The 18,309-nt window shown below is 38.4% G+C and overlaps 1 protein-coding gene and 1 long non-coding RNA gene across 2 annotated transcripts; both read right to left on the reverse strand.

Annotated features, from left to right (window-relative positions):
* Window positions 1-30: 30 nt before the first annotated feature.
* On the reverse strand, window positions 31-11,432 carry pfkmb (phosphofructokinase, muscle b). The gene is made up of 22 exons (XM_008410127.2): window positions 11,188-11,432; window positions 8,366-8,439; window positions 8,024-8,101; window positions 7,594-7,783; window positions 6,533-6,698; window positions 6,400-6,444; window positions 5,556-5,664; window positions 5,383-5,478; window positions 5,214-5,306; window positions 4,998-5,123; window positions 4,260-4,324; window positions 4,110-4,173; window positions 3,862-4,008; window positions 3,644-3,714; window positions 3,431-3,518; window positions 2,624-2,776; window positions 2,363-2,527; window positions 2,188-2,249; window positions 1,981-2,092; window positions 1,790-1,889; window positions 1,581-1,686; window positions 31-983 (listed from the first exon to the last, which is right to left on the reverse strand). The coding sequence occupies exons 1-22, from the start codon at window positions 11,270-11,272 to the stop codon at window positions 842-844; spliced, it is 2,337 nt and encodes a 778-aa protein (XP_008408349.1). The 5' UTR covers window positions 11,273-11,432; the 3' UTR covers window positions 31-841.
* An 846-nt stretch (window positions 11,433-12,278) lies between these two features.
* Window positions 12,279-15,380, reverse strand: LOC108166291 (uncharacterized). The gene is made up of 3 exons (XR_001776609.1): window positions 15,194-15,380; window positions 14,077-14,145; window positions 12,279-13,860 (listed from the first exon to the last, which is right to left on the reverse strand). It is a non-coding gene; the product is annotated as an uncharacterized LOC108166291 (long non-coding RNA).
* Between the last annotated feature and the right edge of the window lie 2,929 nt (window positions 15,381-18,309).

Consider the following 18,309-nt stretch of genomic DNA (forward strand, 5'->3'; position numbering starts at 1 on the left):
CGAACCAATCACAAGCTGTCAAGAAAACGCTTGGAATTATGGGCGTTTTATTTTTAAAGAAACATGCACAAGCCTGTTTAAGAATATACTACAAGAGTATTCAGTATATTTCAACTATATTTTAACTATATTCAGTATGTTTCGGCTATTTTTTTCAAGATATTTAAATAGATAGCACGTCTTCATTACAGTTATTCCTCACGTTTTTATAGCATGCTGCAGGTTTAAACATTTGGTAAACTGGTAAACTGAGACAGGTTTAAGAGGCGTCCTTTGTTAAGGAGAAAATATAACATTTTTACAATGTATCATGTTTAATTTTGCTTCAAATAAACTTAATTAAGCATGGATATCTAGTGACCAAAAATACTATATTTTCTTTTAATTTAAATGTTCAAAAAACAGTAAATATTGGATGTATTAATTTTCTTCTTTAACCCTCATGATTTATTCATGCTGTAACATCAAATGCTATGCAAAAATCTTGAACACACTTCATTTGGTCTTTAGAGATTCACTGTAATTGAGGCATTTATAATTACTAACCAACATAGAACTATATTAGATAGTGGCACTATCTAATATAGTTACACACAATGTTGGATGGAACAAGAAATCAATCAGAATTTAAATTTCCTAAAATTATGCTGTTTGTACAATTTAGCAAATGCATTTCACTCAATTTATCTAAACACTGACAGTATGATTTGTAAGTACTAGTTGTTAAACAACATTTTTATATTAATGTCTTTATTATTGCACAATCCTCAAGTCAGAGTTTACAAAGTGCTTTAAAAAGAAAACAATGAATTGATGTCTCTTGGGTAGTGACATAGAGAAGCTACTGAGGAACTAAGCCTCTCTTCTTGATGACATGTTCCATTGCAGTCCTCTCTGAGGTGTCCAAGTTGATCTTGTACTTGGCCAGGATCTTCAGGATGGGCCTCAGCTTCAGCCACCACTGGATCTTTGGGATACGGTGTCTGCAAAGGACAATGCTTATCAGTGAAAAAGTCTATTAAAAAAAAAAACCCATGTTAAAAAGGCCAAATAAATGTCCTTCAAAACCTATTTACATTTTTGTCCTATTACAACCACAATCTTTTATTTATTTTGGGGGGATTTAAATGAAGGACCAACACGCATAGCTGAGATATCTTAGGGAAAGGTTACATGGCCCTGTTAAAATCAAAACAACTGAGAATCTGTACAAAGACTTTGAAACTTTCCATTGAATTTGACTAAAATTGAGCAAATTTGCAAAGAACAAAGTGAAGAAAGTTCAGTTTTCATAATTCAAAATGGTTGCCATTGTAACTGAACCAAAAGGTTGTTTAACAAGGTGACTGAAGTAGAGTTGTTGAACAAATGTTCATGTCACAGTTTCCAAGTTTTACTTTGTAAAAAGATTTGAGAAGGCATCCATTTCTTCCACTTTACAATGACGTCCTACTTTGTGATTGTCTATCAGGGAAAATTGGAGTAAAATATATTATAATGTATGCTAGCAAAATCAAAGATTTGATAAGTCCAACGGGTTTTAACACATGGTACTGTAAGTCAAATTTCTAGGGTCTTACTCAATGTCAGTCTCAGTTCTTAGGTCTGCCAAAGGCTGGAACACCAACGCTCTTTTCCTCATTCCCAGCACACAGGCTGAGTCCTTAGAGTTGGCAAAGATGCGACCTGCAGGTTTAATTTATAAACAGACATCATAGAGTCAAGAAGAGCATACTTTATTAAAATTATAAACAAGAACGCCAGATGTTTTATGTTTTCAAACACTCACCATGTCTGTAGCATTCCTTCAGCTTGTCGGTCAACCAAAGAACAGACTTGATTCCCATCTTTGTGCCAAAGTTCCTATCAAAAGGACTGGGTGTTCCACCCTAAGAAGAAAAAAAAAATTGTATCTTTCACGGTGGCTGCGCCAAACTATGAGAAGTGGACCAACAAACAGAGAATCACAGAGTAACAAACCTGCTGCATATGACCAAGAACATTTTTTCTGCAGTCAAACACACCCTTCCCCTCCTCTGAATACAGGTTGAAGATGAAATCAGTCGTGTAGTTAGCGTTGCACTTCTCATTTCTGAAGCAAAAACAGACATTTCAGACAAGACATAAACACTAAGAGCAGTGAATGTGAGCAGTATGAAAAAACTAGTGGTTTCATTTCCCACAAACCTCAGAATTAGCCCTCTCTTCACAGTTGTCTTCATCTTTTCCACCAGATGATCAACGTTCAGCTACAAACAAATCATCAATCAGACTGACAGAAATATCTGCCCATCTCTCACTGATGAATGCTATGATTTTACTTATTTTTATCTTTTGGCCATGAGAAGACATGCAGACAGACCTCGAGGTCATGAATGTTGAACGGTTCCTCATAAATGTAGGCCGCATCTGCTCCAGATGCCAACCCAGCCATGGTTGCCAGGTAGCCACAGTATCCCCCCATGGTCTCAACAATGAACACTCTCCTCTTGGTGCCGGCGGCAGACTGCTTGATCCGGTCACATGTCTGCAGAACGTGAACAAGCGGCAGGAAACAACAATGAGTGAGAAAGACCTGATTGTTTGTGGATTACTTAATGTTTCTACACAGTAAGATGTCTACCATGGTTATGGTGTTGAGGGCTGTGTCTGCGCCTATGCTGAAGTCAGATCCAGGGACGTTATTGGAGACGGTAGCAGGAACGACGACGAGGGGAATACACAGTTCCTCGTACTTCTCTCTAGCTTCTACCATCTCTAGACCTCCCAGGAATGCCTGTGAGGAGGAAAGCCCTAACTCTTTTTTTTTTCAAGCATTTGCAGTGCAGGATTCAAGTTTGCAAACACTCCTCATTGGCAAAATTTGTATTTTTATTGGGGGCTTTTGCTGACGCATTTAAAACATCCCTTTCTCATTACAGAATGGCTGTACATCTCCAGTGAGTTTAAAACTTGTGAATTTTTTGCAGCCCAAATATGGTAAGCTAATACAAATAGGTTCAAATATGACATATACATCCTCACTGATGTTTGGATTAATATCACACAGCAACTTGTAGAGCAACAACACGCATTTTGTTACCACCTATTTCAGCTGGTTATTTGACAACTTTTCTCATCACAAATGGTGGAGCTCACTGTATACTATCCTTAAGAAAAGCTGGGCTATGTCAAGAAACAAAGTTATTTGAATGAGCTGGCAAATATCAGCCAGAATTAAGCCATAACTTTATGACAACAAGAGTTCCCAGAGGGACATTAAACCAGTGGTTACTTGGAGAGACACACATTTATATTGAACTGTATGCAGAATTTTGACCAACTTGTCCATTCTTAATGTATTAACCTTTTAAACTTCAGACTGATTTTGTTGCTGAAGTCAAATGGACTTTGTAGCATTTTAAAACTGAAGCAGTCAACAGTGTCTCACCTCAAAGCCTCCAATAATGACAATACCGTGGATGTTGAACTTTGTGATGTTCAGACTGATCTCCTCCAGAACCTGCTTAGGCAGAGTCCTTCAAAACAAAAATAATGAACATTACATCATGTCAGTACAGATTTTGATTTTCATTAAGGCAACCAGCATTCAAAGAAGTATTAAAGAATCTACCGAAACCCAGATCTTCTTGAACTGGCTCACCTCTTGGTGCCAAGCATGGAACCACCCTTTCCAGTCCATCCTGCCACTCCAGACCAACCGATTGGCTCAATCTGTACATGCAGTCAGACCATTTTGTCCCATTATAAGTTCAGGTTTTACATTGTGATGATAAAACAAGATAATGTCCTAATAGTCTATGTTTATTCATAGGGACAGTGCTCAACATGTGTCATTTACAGCCTGATCTAATGCGTTACCAGCCCATGTGCCAAGCCATCAAAGCCTTCATGCACCGCCAGCATCTGGTGGCCCTGAAGCAGCCCAATCCTGACAGCTGCACGTACTGCAGCATTCATTCCTGCACATGGAGCGCCGACGTTCAGTATGGCAATGTTGATATTGCTCTGAAATTATATGCGTATATGTATATATACATATATATATATAAATAACCCTCATCAGAAGAATTTTGGGAATTTTCCACTAAATCTGAGTAGTTTCTAACCTTTGTTTCTGGAGGGCTTACATGGGCGAGCATTTTATACGTGTTCCAGTTGTTCTCAAAGCTCCTGTCATTAGAAAAGCAAAAGTGAACATTCATTTGAAAACAAACACAGTGGGGAGAAATTAAAATGAATATAGGTGGAGGCCTTACTTTCCCCTGAGCATCACTGCATCGTCATACCGTCCTTCAGCCATGGCTGTGGTGACATCTTTAGTCTGGTATGAAAAGCAAATACATGAGTTTTAATCAAAAAATTTTAAGTCAATCGAAACCTTTGCAAAAACATTTGAACTTTTTTATATTTTGCTATTTTACAATGGGAAACTTTAATGTATTTTGTTGGAATTTTATGTGATAAACCAATGCAAAGTAGTGCCTAAACATGAAACGAAAGGATAATTGAAAACTGTGGTGTGCGTTTGTACTGAAGAATCACCTATTGTTGGAAGTACAATAATTTTAAAGGGTAAATTAAATTTTAGACATTTATCAGACATTGTCAGATAAACTTGGGCCTGGACTTTGACTGGATCATTTCAACACATGCATATACTTGGATTTAAACCATTCCACTGTAGCTTCCATCTTCCAGTAGATCGCTGATCTACTGGAAGATGAACCTCCATCCCAATCTCAAGGGTTTTGCAAGTTTTAACATTTTCTTTTCCACCTACCTAAGATATTTGACCAGCTTTTCTGTTTCTTCTTCTAAAAAACAAAAAACATCCACTGAGAATAATGGTGCCACCACTGTTTTAAATTCCAATAAAATACATAGAGTAACAAAAGGAAGAGCAACTGAATTTAGTGTCTTTTCAAGTCACTGCAGAATCACAGTTTTTCACCTAACGAACACCTGTTCATGAATGTATCGTCATGCTGACTTACCACTTGCACACATTCCATTAGAGGCAGCCTGACGGCCATGTTTCCAGACAGGCTGACCACACAGGCAGGAGTATCTGGTGTGGCTTCCAGCAGAGCCATGACAGCCTCCACACCCATCCTGCTAGACTGGGTTATAATAAAAACAAGAGATGCTCTAACACAATCAATAAATCTTATAAAAGTTGACTAAGATAAACTGGTTTATTGAGGCATCACCAGGATCCTGTCAAAAGCAGAGGGGGTTCCTCCTCTCTGCACATGGCCCAGGATGGTGGTTCGGGTGTCGAAGCCCAGCTGCTTTGACACCAGCTTGAAAAAGACATTGTTTATGAGAAAACCTCCTGGCATAGTTTGTGCTCATTTCCTGGTATTCTGGTGCGCTGACCTGTTTGACTAGGTCACAGGTGATTGGTTTTCCTTTGCGGTCTATTGCTCCCTCTGCAACAATGATGATATTCAAACGGGAACCACGGCCTCTTTGCTACAATAGGGCAGGTAAAGATTTAGGGCAGAAGCCAAATTAAACATAGACGTGACACTAAAGAGCAGGAAATTTACATCTGTAAGTCTTCTACACAGATGTTCCTCCCATCCTTCATCTGGAGGCACCTCTGGGATGAAGACCCAGTCGGCACCACAGGCCAGAGCAGTCACCAAGGCAAGGTAGCTGTACACAATACAATATTATTGCAGCATGGAATTACAATACACAGAAACAGAAACAGCTGTTTAAAGCTTTACTCTGACTGTACATGTGGGAAACTTTGGAGAATAGTTATTTCTCTGTGTTTCCTGATCTACACGTCTGCTTTAATTGAAAGGCCTGTTCCTTTTCTGAAGAATTTATGGGCCCGTACGTCAACAGAGAGTTCACTAATTATTAGTTTAAAAATGCTTTAATTAGATGATTTTAGTACAGTAATGTGCTTTGATCTAATCCATTCCATTGTTGCACTGACTGCAGGTGAACCCCCTCTTCAGTCTTGTACAGGTTTTCTTCCAGGTTTGACTTGTTTTGACCTCCATCCGTCGTCCCATCAGCTGTGATCAGCTTCATTGTTCCCAGTACGATCAAGGTGATAAGAAGTGTTTTTTTCTTTCACGCCATATGTTTTCATACAGGTTAAAAATATCCGATTTTGCTCTCATCTGAGCACCAGGTTTGCTGTTGCTCTCACTGATTCTGGAAAAACGCAAATGGGATTTCTCATGGCTTTCTCTCAGCAAGGGTTTCCTTGTTTTCACACATCTATAAAGCTAAGATTTGTGGATTGCACTAATACTACCTATCCTGTCAACAGATTCTCGAAATTGTGAATCTCTTCCATAAAAGTTGGTTATGTGGTTGTTAGGTGAAACTTTATTCTAATTCTTCCAAAACACACATAAAATCTGTACTCACCCACAGTGCCTACCCATTACCTCCAGGATGAAGGTCCTCTGGTGACTGCACACAGAAGCACTTATCGTCAAAAGCCTGCAAACGTTTCACCTGCTGCTTCTATCTTTGAACATTTTAAAACCTACATGCTTACCTCTGTGCCGTGGTTGTGATGGCATCCACTATTTCAATAATGCGATGCAGGGCGCTATCAGTGCCAATGGTCATATCGGTTCCACAGAAGTCATTGTCGATGGAGCCCACCATGCCGACGATGTTGAGGTGGGAGGAGTTCTTTGCCTCATTTGCTGTGATTTTTCCTGAAACCGGATTCAAACGTCTTAAAAAAAATGCTGACATGGCATATTTATACTGATCATTTATTAGAAATCTTGCATTCATATTGTGCACTGTAAAACATCTGAGCCGCATCTACTGTCTTCTACTCTTTTAGTCAAATAAATTCAGCGAGTTTTAGATTTTGAACCTAAATGTGCGAGTTTGTGAAAGACAAATTTACTAAGTTGTGTTAACTTTTTATTAATTTTGCCAAACTTACAAGAGTTGAACAAACTTGAGTTTTTAGTTTAGCAACTAAAAAAACTGAAAGAAGAAAAAGAGAAGAGTGGGAACTGTTTCCCAGAATTCTTAGCGGCTTAGATGGACGTGTGTTACATCGATCTGACTCTTGTGCTTTATTAAGGCTATTTTTTATTTTAATTCAAGTTTCTATAGCTTGAAGATAATGTTCTGTTCATACTAAATGTTTCTGAGCAGATTTCGTTTTGATGGTTAATAAAATTCATTATCAGATTAGAAATTTTGTTCATGCAATTTGAAACAAGAATTTTAATTATTTTAAAATTATATAAGTAGTTATTTTAACTTGATAAAGTGAGTGAAAATAACAGAAAAATGTGAGCTCTTTAGGTGAGGACAGTATTTTCTTGCATATTGCGAAATAATGATTTGGTTTAAATTGCAGCATTAAGTTAAAACTCACAAATCAAGATTAGTGAACTTAAAAAAAAAACAATTTTTAGAAACTTGTTTCTTGTTAAATCAACTTTTCAAACTTTAAGTTCTGAGTTAAAACCAAAAGAATTTCTTTGTTGACTTAAATTGCATTTTCAAGGCAGCAGGTGGGCTTTCATTTTCAACTTAAAGCATCTTCAAATGTTTTACAGTGTGCAGCTCTTGGAAGGTGGATCTCACCTGCTTTAACCAGGTCGGCCAGCAGGTCTTTCCACTCCGTTCTGAACTGGTTGGCACCTGTGAGACTGCCGTCACCTCCAATAACGCACAAGTTGGTGATGCCCAGCTTGACCAAGTTACAGGCCGCCTTGGTGCGCCCCTCCTTGGTGCGAAAGTCCTGACAGCGGGCGCTACCGATCACAGTCCCACCCTGATGTCCGACGAGGAGAAAGGATTTCAGCCTCAAACGTGAAGGACACGGCTCAGGTTGTGGAATTTGAAACCTTCACACACTTGTCGCTGAAGTGTTGCTTTCTAATGAACCTTGGCATTTAACTGACTATTTGACCTTCAACGCTGCACCATAGAGAGTAAAAGCTGGACTGTTAGTACACGTGAGAGATTATTTATAGTGCACATGTTATCATTGCCTGTGTGTGTTCGTACTCACCAGCTGCAGCATCATTGACACACTTTCCCAAGTAGCTGGGCGGATATTGTCTCCACCGTCAACCAGACCCTGGTAACCCTGGTAACAATACAGTGTCACCATATAACAGAAAATTAGCCCTTTAAAAATAATACTTGCAGTGAAGCAACTTCATGTTAGTCACATTCTTTTATTTTCGCCGCTGCTTTAGTCCTACTAACATTCCTGTATGAAAGATTGAACCATTGAAGTGATGCTGTTGAATAACAATACATTTAAAAAAAAACTTAATAATTGACCAAGTTATTTTATTTTGTTCAGGTTATGTCATTTACTGTAGTAATGGATAGAAGTGGTACCAACCTCATGGACAAAGTACACCTTGGCTCCAGTGTACAGCCCCACTCGAACGGTGGCTCTCACAGCCGCATTCATTCCTGCATGGACAGAGTGCGGGTCTTGATTTGCACCGTCCTTGTGACTTTACTTTAATTTTTTTGTAAATTATGGGGCATTCTGAAATATGCTGGGTGAATTCAATATGCAGAGAGTTTTGTAAAAGGATTCAGCTCATATGGGGTATCTCTACCAGTTTGCCCATTCTTTCTTGCAACACAGCTCAAGTTCAGTCCAATTAGATGGAGAGCACCTGTGAAGATCAATTTTCAACTCTGTTTCGTAATTCTCAGTCGGATTTGGGTCTGAACTATGACTGGGCCATTTTAACACCTAAACTTTGTAACTCTAGCTGGATGGTTGTTGTTCTTATAGAAAACAAACCTCTGCCCCAGTCTCTAGTTTTATGCAACTTCTAACATGTTTTCTTTCTTAAACTCTTACTAGCTTCCCTGAATTAAAAAAAGTATTCCCAGAATCATTCCTGACAAAGCAGAGGAAGCATTCAAGATGATGTGCTATGTTAGTTCTTCCCCATATGTTATATTTTGGATACAGACTGAAAAGATAAATATTGATCTCATTAGACCAGAGGACCTTCTTTAACATCTGTCAGTTTCTCACATGGCTCATAGGAAACTGCAAATGTTAATTCTTTCTTTCAATAATAATTTCCACTCTTTCATAAAAAAAGATCTGTGGAGTGCATAATGTCCTGTGAACAGATTCCCACACCTGAGCTGCAGATCTCCAGATCAGCAGCTCCTCCAGAGTTAGGCTGTGTTCACACACCAGCCAGAAGTTTTAAATATATTTTTGCCTTAATGCGACCTATATCTGATTTGTTCATGATAGTTTGAACAACACAGGTCAATTTTTTTACGAATCCGACCCAGGCAACTTGGATATCCGATAAGTATCTGATTTAAATGTGACCTAACGGCTAGGTCGCATTCATCTACCTGAACGTCACTGATACTCGACAAACGTCACTATTCTGCATCCTGATACGTGCAAGCGGGAAGAAAAACAACAACCATAGCGGACTGTAATGAGGATTAAGTTGTTAATGTGCTACTCCACTCGGACAACAACTTTAAAATTATAAAGTAAGCTCCACCGTTAGCATCCATGTTTACTTACGCAAACACTGAGCACTTCTTCTTCTTCTTTATGGTGGTTGGCAAAACCATAGACATAATATAAGATGGCAAAAAAAATGGTTTTGCTACATCTTATATTATGTCTATGGGCAAAACACTCTATATATATGCCGTTTTGCGCCCTCTACTGTGCATGCGGGACACTTTCAGATCATTTGAGCTTCACACTGGAGATTGCATACAAGTCGCATATATTTGGAAGTGTGAACGGCCACGCAAAACAAAAAAAAAAATCGATTTGACAAAAAATCGGAATTAGGTCACTTCAGGCTGCAGTGTGAACGCAGCCTCACTGTGGGCCTTTTGGCTGCTTTTCATGATTTTCTTTCCTACCCATGCTATTTTCATTTTCAAAAAATGGTTTGAGCAGAACAGAGAAATGTTCAAAACCTTTTTATAATCCAACCTTTAAACTGGTCCACAACCGTGTGTTGGTGAAGCCCAGGCAAAACACATTTTCCTTTGAAAGTTTAAGAGGTTTGAACACTATTGCACTAAATTCGGATTCCTCTTACTATCATTTTAAAATAGTCTGTCCATGAGTGTGTATCAGCTCCATGTAGCACTTGATAAAAAACCCTGTCAATAAGCGCAAACTTTAATTTCACCTTTAAATCATAATGTTTACAGTTTTCTTTTAGCTTGCATGTTAAGTTGTGAGTTTTCTGAGACTGAATGTTGTGTCACTCGAGTGCTGAATAATTTCAGAAATGCTATATTTGGCTCCTATGAAAAACTTGTGAATGCGAAACATCAGATGAAAGCCACAAGTGCCACAACAAGACAGTGTGAACCTCAATGCAGTCTTCTGAACGAGGGGTTACTTAAAGGACAAGCTGCGGATAGATTAACTTAAAGGGTGCCAAAATCATCTCCTCTTACAGTGTAAAAGGAAAGAGGTAAAGGAAGGAAGAGCAGTATGCTTTCTTGTCCTGCCTCACCAATGTACACATAGGAACGAAAGGTCATGCTTCTAAAATTAGCAGTCGTAATTGTTGCGTTCCTTGAAAGAAATGAGGATTACTTTACAGAAAAATGCATATTAAAAGACAAAAGTTGTGTTGAAATCAATGTGTAGTTTTGGTTTTACGTTTGAGATTGTGTCCAATGCTGGAGAAAGTTCACATGATAAACCAAAGAGAGAAATCTCAGGCTCTCACATGCTGACACTTCAGCTGTGTGGGGTCACTGGCAAACCTTTAAAAGGTCACTTTGGACATATTCCTCATCAAGTTAAAGGTCAGAATATCATCTGCTATTCTCCTTCGTTCTAGCAAATCATGTCTCCCTTTTACCTTACCGAGTTTTATGACAGCTGGGAGAAATTACAGAGTATAATCCATATTTAAAAAATCCAGGATCTGATGGGGAGGATTAAATGTTTGAGCACGGTTGTGTGTTTGAAATCATTTCTGTTTACTAATGAAGCATCAAAAATAGCCCAGGAAGTGAATGGCAGATGAAAAATGGTCCCGTGTGAGCAGTGAATAGGTAGCCTGATCACAAATAGCAATGTCATTGACATTAAAGGCTTGAAAAAGATTTTTAAAAATTTAATATTAACTTAAGCAGATCCTCCAAGTCCATGCTTTGCACAATTGCACATTGTGGAAAGCCTGCACTTACCCTGAGCATCGCCTCCAGAAGTGAGCACAGCAATCGCCCGACCCTCACCCATCTTAGTGGGGTCGGTTTTAACGGGTTGCGCCATGGTTCTGGTTCTGGTCTTGCTCCTGGTTGTGGTCCTGGGACTGAAGCTGGCTGACAGAAAGAGGCCCTGAGTTTAAAAATCTCTGCTGCCCTGCTGGAGTCTGAGGAGCTCAAGGTGCCTCTGCAGTAACCCAGTCTGCCTGGTATGAAAAGTGAGCGCAGTTGCAAAAGTACCCAGCTTAACTACTCTATTGGCAGCTATGTAGGCACACATAGTTGTGACGGATTTAGACACAAACACACACACATGCAGTACTGTACACACAGCTAGTTAGAAATATTTAATACCCTCACCCTTTCATGTTAAACTAAAACTTTTTTATCTTTTAGTTTTTATCTTATCATTTTTGACATGCTTGTTATTAAAAATATTTGCCTTTCAGAAATTAAACCGTAAAACCAGCCGTATTTTTTCAATGGTAGAGTATCCGCTTGTATTTTCTTTAATTGGTCATTTTGGCTTTAAACCTCGTAGTACTTTGAATTTACACTCAACGTTTTAGAGTATGAAAAATGTGACTCTTCGCACTCACAGTGTGTTAGGTCAGGCCTATCTTGTGGACATTTTGTACCTACTCCTTTGAAAACAGGTTTTCTATATTCTTTACATGGTGTGCTGTAAGGACATATGGCTGTGAGACTTCAGTGAGTATTATCTATCAGCAGGAGGTTGCTAAGAGTTATTTTTGTTTTGATCAGCAGTACCAGTCAAATGGCCCAAATTGGTAATAAATGTATATTTCATTTTCATATGTAATGTTATATTTCTTTTTATTTATATGTTTATTGTATTATTTTTCATTATTTAATTTAATTTACTTCACAATGTGATGTGAAGTAAATTCACATTATTTCACATCAATGTGAAGTAATTGATGTGAAGTAATCACATCAACTGGAAAGTGATTTGCATGATTACTTGCCAGTTTTGCAAGTAATCATGCAAAACTGGCACAAAAACTATTTTCATAGTTTGCTATGAAAACTGGCAAATTTTTTTAACGGCCATGTAAAATTTTTTTTTTGCCGTTATCATTTATTTTATATCATCCATACTTTGCAAAATAACTTATGGCCATTTTACACCAATTTAGTTTTCCTTTAATTCCCGTTAATGCTGACAGGAACTTTTTCTACTAAAAGCTAAAATAGTGAGTATTTCCAGGATTTTTAAGATTATTTATCAACATTATTTCATAAAAAAATAGACACCAAGAGAAATGCACAGTTGTTTAATGTGTAGGTCTAAAGGAAGTTGGCTGATTTGTTCCATGTTTTCCTAAAACATAAAACAGATTTTAGTCTTCAGACTTCATAAATCTACAGCTTTTTCTTCCAGATGAGGCTTGAATATGGATGAAATTTCATACCTTTTTCCAGAAATTTCACTAATCAGAAGATGCATTTTAAAACGCACATTTGTTAAAGAGCTTGATTGCAAATGGATAATTAAAATTCAGAGATCCCAGATAAAAGATGATGTGTAAGTGCTACTGATAGAGCAAGACGCTGTAATGAGCTCCAGACCAGTAAAGCTCAGTTTCTTGATTTTATAAACTTGTCTTAAAATCTACAGTTGCAGATGCCTTGATGGTTGTCCAGTTTATGTTTTTAAGATTTAATTACATATTGTCTACATCAACAATCCTAAAGATCATTTTAAACCACTATTTGTGCTTTGCAAAAGGATTTATACCCAATAAGCCTTTTTTTATTTGTCACATTACATAAAAAAAATGATAATAATTACTTTTTTTAAAAAATAAAGCATAAAATATACTTGGCATTGATACACTACCCATTGTAGAACTACCTCTTGGTGTAATTACTGCTACAACATCTTTTAAGAGGTTTATGTCTCTGCAGTCTTTGCACATTTGAAGGCTGATTTTTTCTTTTAACCAAAATACATCAAGCTAAGTCATATTTGATGGACACCATCTACTTATTCTGACTGGGTCTGTCTAACACATGAAACTCCATTTATCTAAGTCATTTAGCTGAATGTTTAGTGTTGTTGTCCTGATGGAAAGTGAACCTCTGCCTTGTTTCAAGTCTTTTGCTGCATATAAATTTATTTTCTTCCAGGACAATCTTGCGTTTTGCTCCATTCATCTTCCCATCAACTCTTATAAACTTCTTTGCTCCGCCAGAAAGAAAGCAGGTGGCATGGTGACACCGCCACATTTTACTGCAGATGTTTTCAGGGTCTTAGTTTCCTTCACAGCTGACATTTTGCAAGAAAGACAAGAAGCGTGGTCTCATCTGATAAAAGAACTTTCTTCCGTGTGTTTGTTTGCAAACTACAAAAAGTTCTGCTGATGGTTTCTTTCAGTAATGATTTTCTTCTTGTCACTCTGCCATAAAGATCAAATTTGTGGAGCGCACATAGTTGTGCTGTCAGTGTCAACAGATTTCTCCCTGTGGAGCCGTGGACTTCTGCAGGTCCTCCACAATTACCTCTTGGCTGCTTTTCGGATTAATGCTCCCCTTGCTTTGCTCAGCCTATCGGTTCAGGTAGACAGCCGAGTGTCGGTAGGTTTGCATTTGTGCCACCGTCCTTCCATTTTCAAATGACAGAACTGTGCTCTGCAAGATATTTAAATATGGCTGCAATGTGACAAAATGTGGAAAAGTTAAAGGGATTTCAATTCTTCTTACAACGCAAAACATGTCGATTAATTTTTCATCAGTGATGATTGTCTGTGTTGCCTGTGTTGTCTGTGTACTCTCCAAAGTTTAACTGCTGTTAGCAGGCACTCATCTACACGTTTCATAACAAAACTGAAAGTCTTTCTTTCTTACCAGCACTGCCTCCTGAATCACAACCCGAGTATCTCTCACCTACACGTTCAGCTGCAGAGTCATCTCCACCTGGACAGGTAGAATGAAACAATTGAACTCGGGCCGCAAAGGAATCTTCACATTTTGCTGTAAAGTCATCTCACATGATAAACCTTCTCTACAAATGACAAATTGCTCCAGTATATTTCTCCTCTTTTATCCACTTTGTTTATTGGAAACATTTCCCCTTCAGTGAGTAAAATCCCATATCTGTACATTACAGACGTGCCTACTCCCACTGGTCGTATCTTGATAGAAACAGATGGTGGAAGGTTGGCTGCTTTAGATTTTGTGTGAAAGCAAAAACCAGATGGAAATGTGTTTGTTTTGTTTAGCCTCATCAGAAAAAAAAGTCTTCCCTTGAGTTCACTTTGGTAGCTAGGGCTAGGTCACAACAAGGGCGATGGATATTTGACATTGATGGCTCCTACACACAAAGTCTGTAATTTGCAAGTGAAAATCTCTGGTTGCTTTCTGTGCGGCCTGATTCTACTTAAGTTACTTTCTGAAGAACATTGGCCAAAAGATTTATAGCTTTGAGATTTTTAGTCATAAAAAAAAAATTACAAACAATGTATCCCTACTGTTTTATAAGTTATGAACCTCTCTGTGTTAATCTGTCACGTAAAATTCCTTTAGATTTCTGTTTATGAAAAGATATGAAAAAGTTAAAGGAGTTTGAACAGTAATGCAAGGCAATGTATCAATTACAATCAGGCTGCTCAAAATCAGTGAGACTACGGAGGACGTCTGTGTCTCGCCTGCTTCAGGCACGTGACCCGTCCCGACTGCAAATAGATACAGCGACTATCTATAAAACTCACAGTGACTCCTCCTCCTCACCACCATTACTATGAAACTGCACAGTCATTCCTGTAACTGAACATGCTAACATGTACCATGCTTTACTATGTATTATGTAAGTAAACAGAAACAGAAAGTTTGACCTGTCTCTAGTTTTTGTCTTTTGAAGAATAAATTTGAACGAGCTGACAAATCCTTCACTGACATTCAAACATAAATAGACTGAAACAAACATAAAACACATGAAATACGTATATTTACACCAATTACTTACCATGACCTTTGATTCTGAACCATCGCAGTAGACACAAGAACAACGCAAAGCAGAGTATCTGCAGGGTTGCAGGAACATCGAATTGCCACATCCTCTCAGTGCCTTTCTTGCAGAAAAACTATTGTGGATCAGATCTGTATTAATAGCTCATATCGCTTCTATACTGTGGAGTAACGGCGCTCATCAGTAAAGCATGCTCAGTACGCAAAAACAGCCCACAGTACGGTCTGCAACCATCTGAGGGCGAAGCAGCTCCATGTTTAACTGTCAGGTTTGCTTGAGTTAAAAAAGTTAAAAAGGTGAAAACTTAATGAACAGAGATAAAGTTGCTCCAAATGCTTCAGGAATTGCACTTTATCAACAATTTATAAGAAACAGAAGATGGTAACACTTTATTTGAAGGGGTGTGCATAAGACTCACATAACACCGTCATAAAAACGACATAACACCTGTCATGAACATAAAGAAGTCTTTATGAATGTTTATGACAGTTGTCATGAAGTGTTATTCGGTAAATAAAGACACTTTTAATGCAAAGTTGCTCTACAAGTCGTATTAAAAGTCCATTAAAAATGCCAACTTTGCATTAAATTATCATAATTTACAAAATCATGCAAAGTTGGCACTTTTAATGGACTTTTAATATAACTTTTAGAGCCACTTTGCGTTAAAAGTGTCATTATTTACCAAATGACACTTGATGACATCTGTCATAAACATTCATAAAGACTTCTTTATGTTCATGACAGATGTTATGTCATGTTTATGACAGTGTCATGTCAGTCTTATGCACACCCCTTCAAATAAAGTGTTACCCAGAAGATAATACCTGTATTAATCTGTTTTTATTTGCAAGATTGAAAAAAACAACAATGAAATTGTTTACAGTCTGTCTTGAGGGGCTTTAGTTAAGTACAGTGGTATTATAATACGGTGTCAGTGTTTGCGTTCAATTCGCCGAGGCGACTCTGCAGTCTGCAGACTGGGAGTTACGTTGCAATGTGACACCAGCGTGACTGTCATACCAGAACAGATTGAGATTACGACTGTGAAGCGCAGGCAGCTTGACTCTGAATGTATTCAAACACAGACACATTCAGTAAATATGACGAATTTCACTCAACAGGTTTTATTTTGCAGTGACTCATCAACTTGGTGAATCTCTCCCGACTAAACAGACACTGCAAATCAGACGAGGCTGAAGCAGAAAAATGGCTTCTAAAAACGGACACATCACTGAATACAAAAGGGAATTCATCAGATCCACACGACTCAGGTGGCATTTGTGCTGTTACCTCTTTCTGCACCATCTTTTTTGAAAGAAATTTGTGAGTCTCTGGGGCTGCTGAGTGGCATGTAGCTCTCTCCTGAGGCAAAGCACACCAATCGATAGCACCATTTCCAGGTAATCCCCGCTCCTGTCTTTCTGGAGACTGTTAACACTCGGGTGGCCTGTAATAAACCATATGGATCAATAAAACAACAGTTCAACACAAAACACTTCCACCTTCAGCTAATGCAGTGAGACGCAGACTGGATCTGACTGCAGTCTGACCTTTCACCAATTACCTGAATTACTCAGTTCGTAATCAGATCATGTTGTGTGCGTAATTGAAGCAGGTGCTTTAAAAGAGACGCAAAGTTACGAAGCGGATGTCAAAGGTTTGCCCACAAATGTTGCTCTGACATTTACAAGTTTGTTCAACTCATGTCTTTGCATCCTCTGGCCTGTAAGTTGGTGTTTATCTTTAACTCTGGTTATTTACAAAATGAGGCACCTTACATTTTTTACCTTTGAACTGTTTCACCTGCGTTCATTCCTCACAATAATAACCATCTAACAAAATGGTGGTCCTTGTCTGAATCCTCACCTTCTGCTCCAACCAATCAAAGTGCAGGAAATCGTCTGGGTTTCTGGGGTGGGAATAAAGGCACAAGCAGTTTCACACCTGTTAGCAGCTGCAGAGAGGGGCGTCTACTGAACACATGGGGGCGCTAAATCCCCATTGACTGTGCATTCACAAAAGCAACAGAAAACTTGTCCAAGTCACAGCTGACAGAATGGTTACATATTTTTGTCTGGTGCTTGTGCTCCCCTTCTATAATGCCACCCTGGGCAGCTGTCCATATATATTAGAAGTCCCTGCTTCCCACACACATCCATATGCTATATATGTATCAAATATGAAAATCCTGCAGTGGACTTTTGTTAAGCTTAATGGCCACTGGCTAAAAGAAACAGGAATGTTGTATTTATACCCTAGGAGACAGAAACTCATGGTTCCTAGAAGTTTTGATCAATTTAAAAAAGTAAAGTATAATTAATGAAAGACATAATTCAGCCCCATTTATTTTAAAGTGGTTGTTAGAGGTACCAAAGACTTTGCCACCTCTGCCTTCTTAGCATGGGAAACTATGATACTGCAACGGATGTTTATACTTCTTCATCAGATGTGCCAGTAACTGCAGCTAACACTTATATATAAAACTTATAAATAAATAAACACACACTGGTTAAAGGTGGCCTCTTGCCACTGACAAGAGGTGAATCCTATGAAGTCAATTTTGAGATAGATTGTTTTGTTCTTCTCTTACTTTATGTCCTTAAGTCATATAGAGTAATAGCAGTCGGCCAAAAGGTGGCAGCAGTATCTGATCTTTCCCTTCCTTGGGCTCTTTATCAGTGATTGTGAGACATGTGCGCCGAGCTCAGGCCTAATAAATCATGTACTGAATGTATCAGTGGAAATTTTGTTAGATTTTATTGCAGTTTAATCAGCTCAATGAATGTTTTAATAGGCTGATATTTCAGAGGGCGAGCAGCAATACAGTGATGAATTACGAGGGGTGAGCTGCCCGGGCTCTCCCGTCCCCCGCTCTTGTGTGTGTCTCCAAAATCATTCAATTATTTTCCTGCGGAGAACGGATACCTGCACAGCTATCTGTCCACTCGCTGGTGCAGGCGAGTGTAGTATGACTCACAAGGATTACTCATTTTCAGTTTAAAGCAGACATATTTATAACCTTTGCCCCCCACAGTGCTGCACAAACTTCTTTGTTTTGTTTTTTTTTGTTCGTAGTTTGCTTCCTCCTATTTGGTGGATTTTTTTTTTCA

This window comes from Poecilia reticulata, linkage group LG5, assembly GCF_000633615.1.
Source record: "Poecilia reticulata strain Guanapo linkage group LG5, Guppy_female_1.0+MT, whole genome shotgun sequence".
In the NCBI taxonomy this organism is placed as follows: Eukaryota; Metazoa; Chordata; class Actinopteri; order Cyprinodontiformes; family Poeciliidae; genus Poecilia; species Poecilia reticulata.

Coding starts and splice junctions, on each gene's coding strand:
- pfkmb (XM_008410127.2), bottom strand. CDS start 11,272: ATGGCGCAACCCGTTAAAACCGACCCCACTAAGATGGGTGAGGGTCGG. Junction 8,440..11,187: donor TTCTGGAGGCGATGCTCAGG/GTAAGTGCAGGC, acceptor CTGTCCATGCAG/GAATGAATGCGGCTGTGAGA. Junction 4,174..4,259: donor GCAGTGATGCTCAGGGGAAA/GTAAGGCCTCCA, acceptor TTCTAATGACAG/GAGCTTTGAGAACAACTGGA.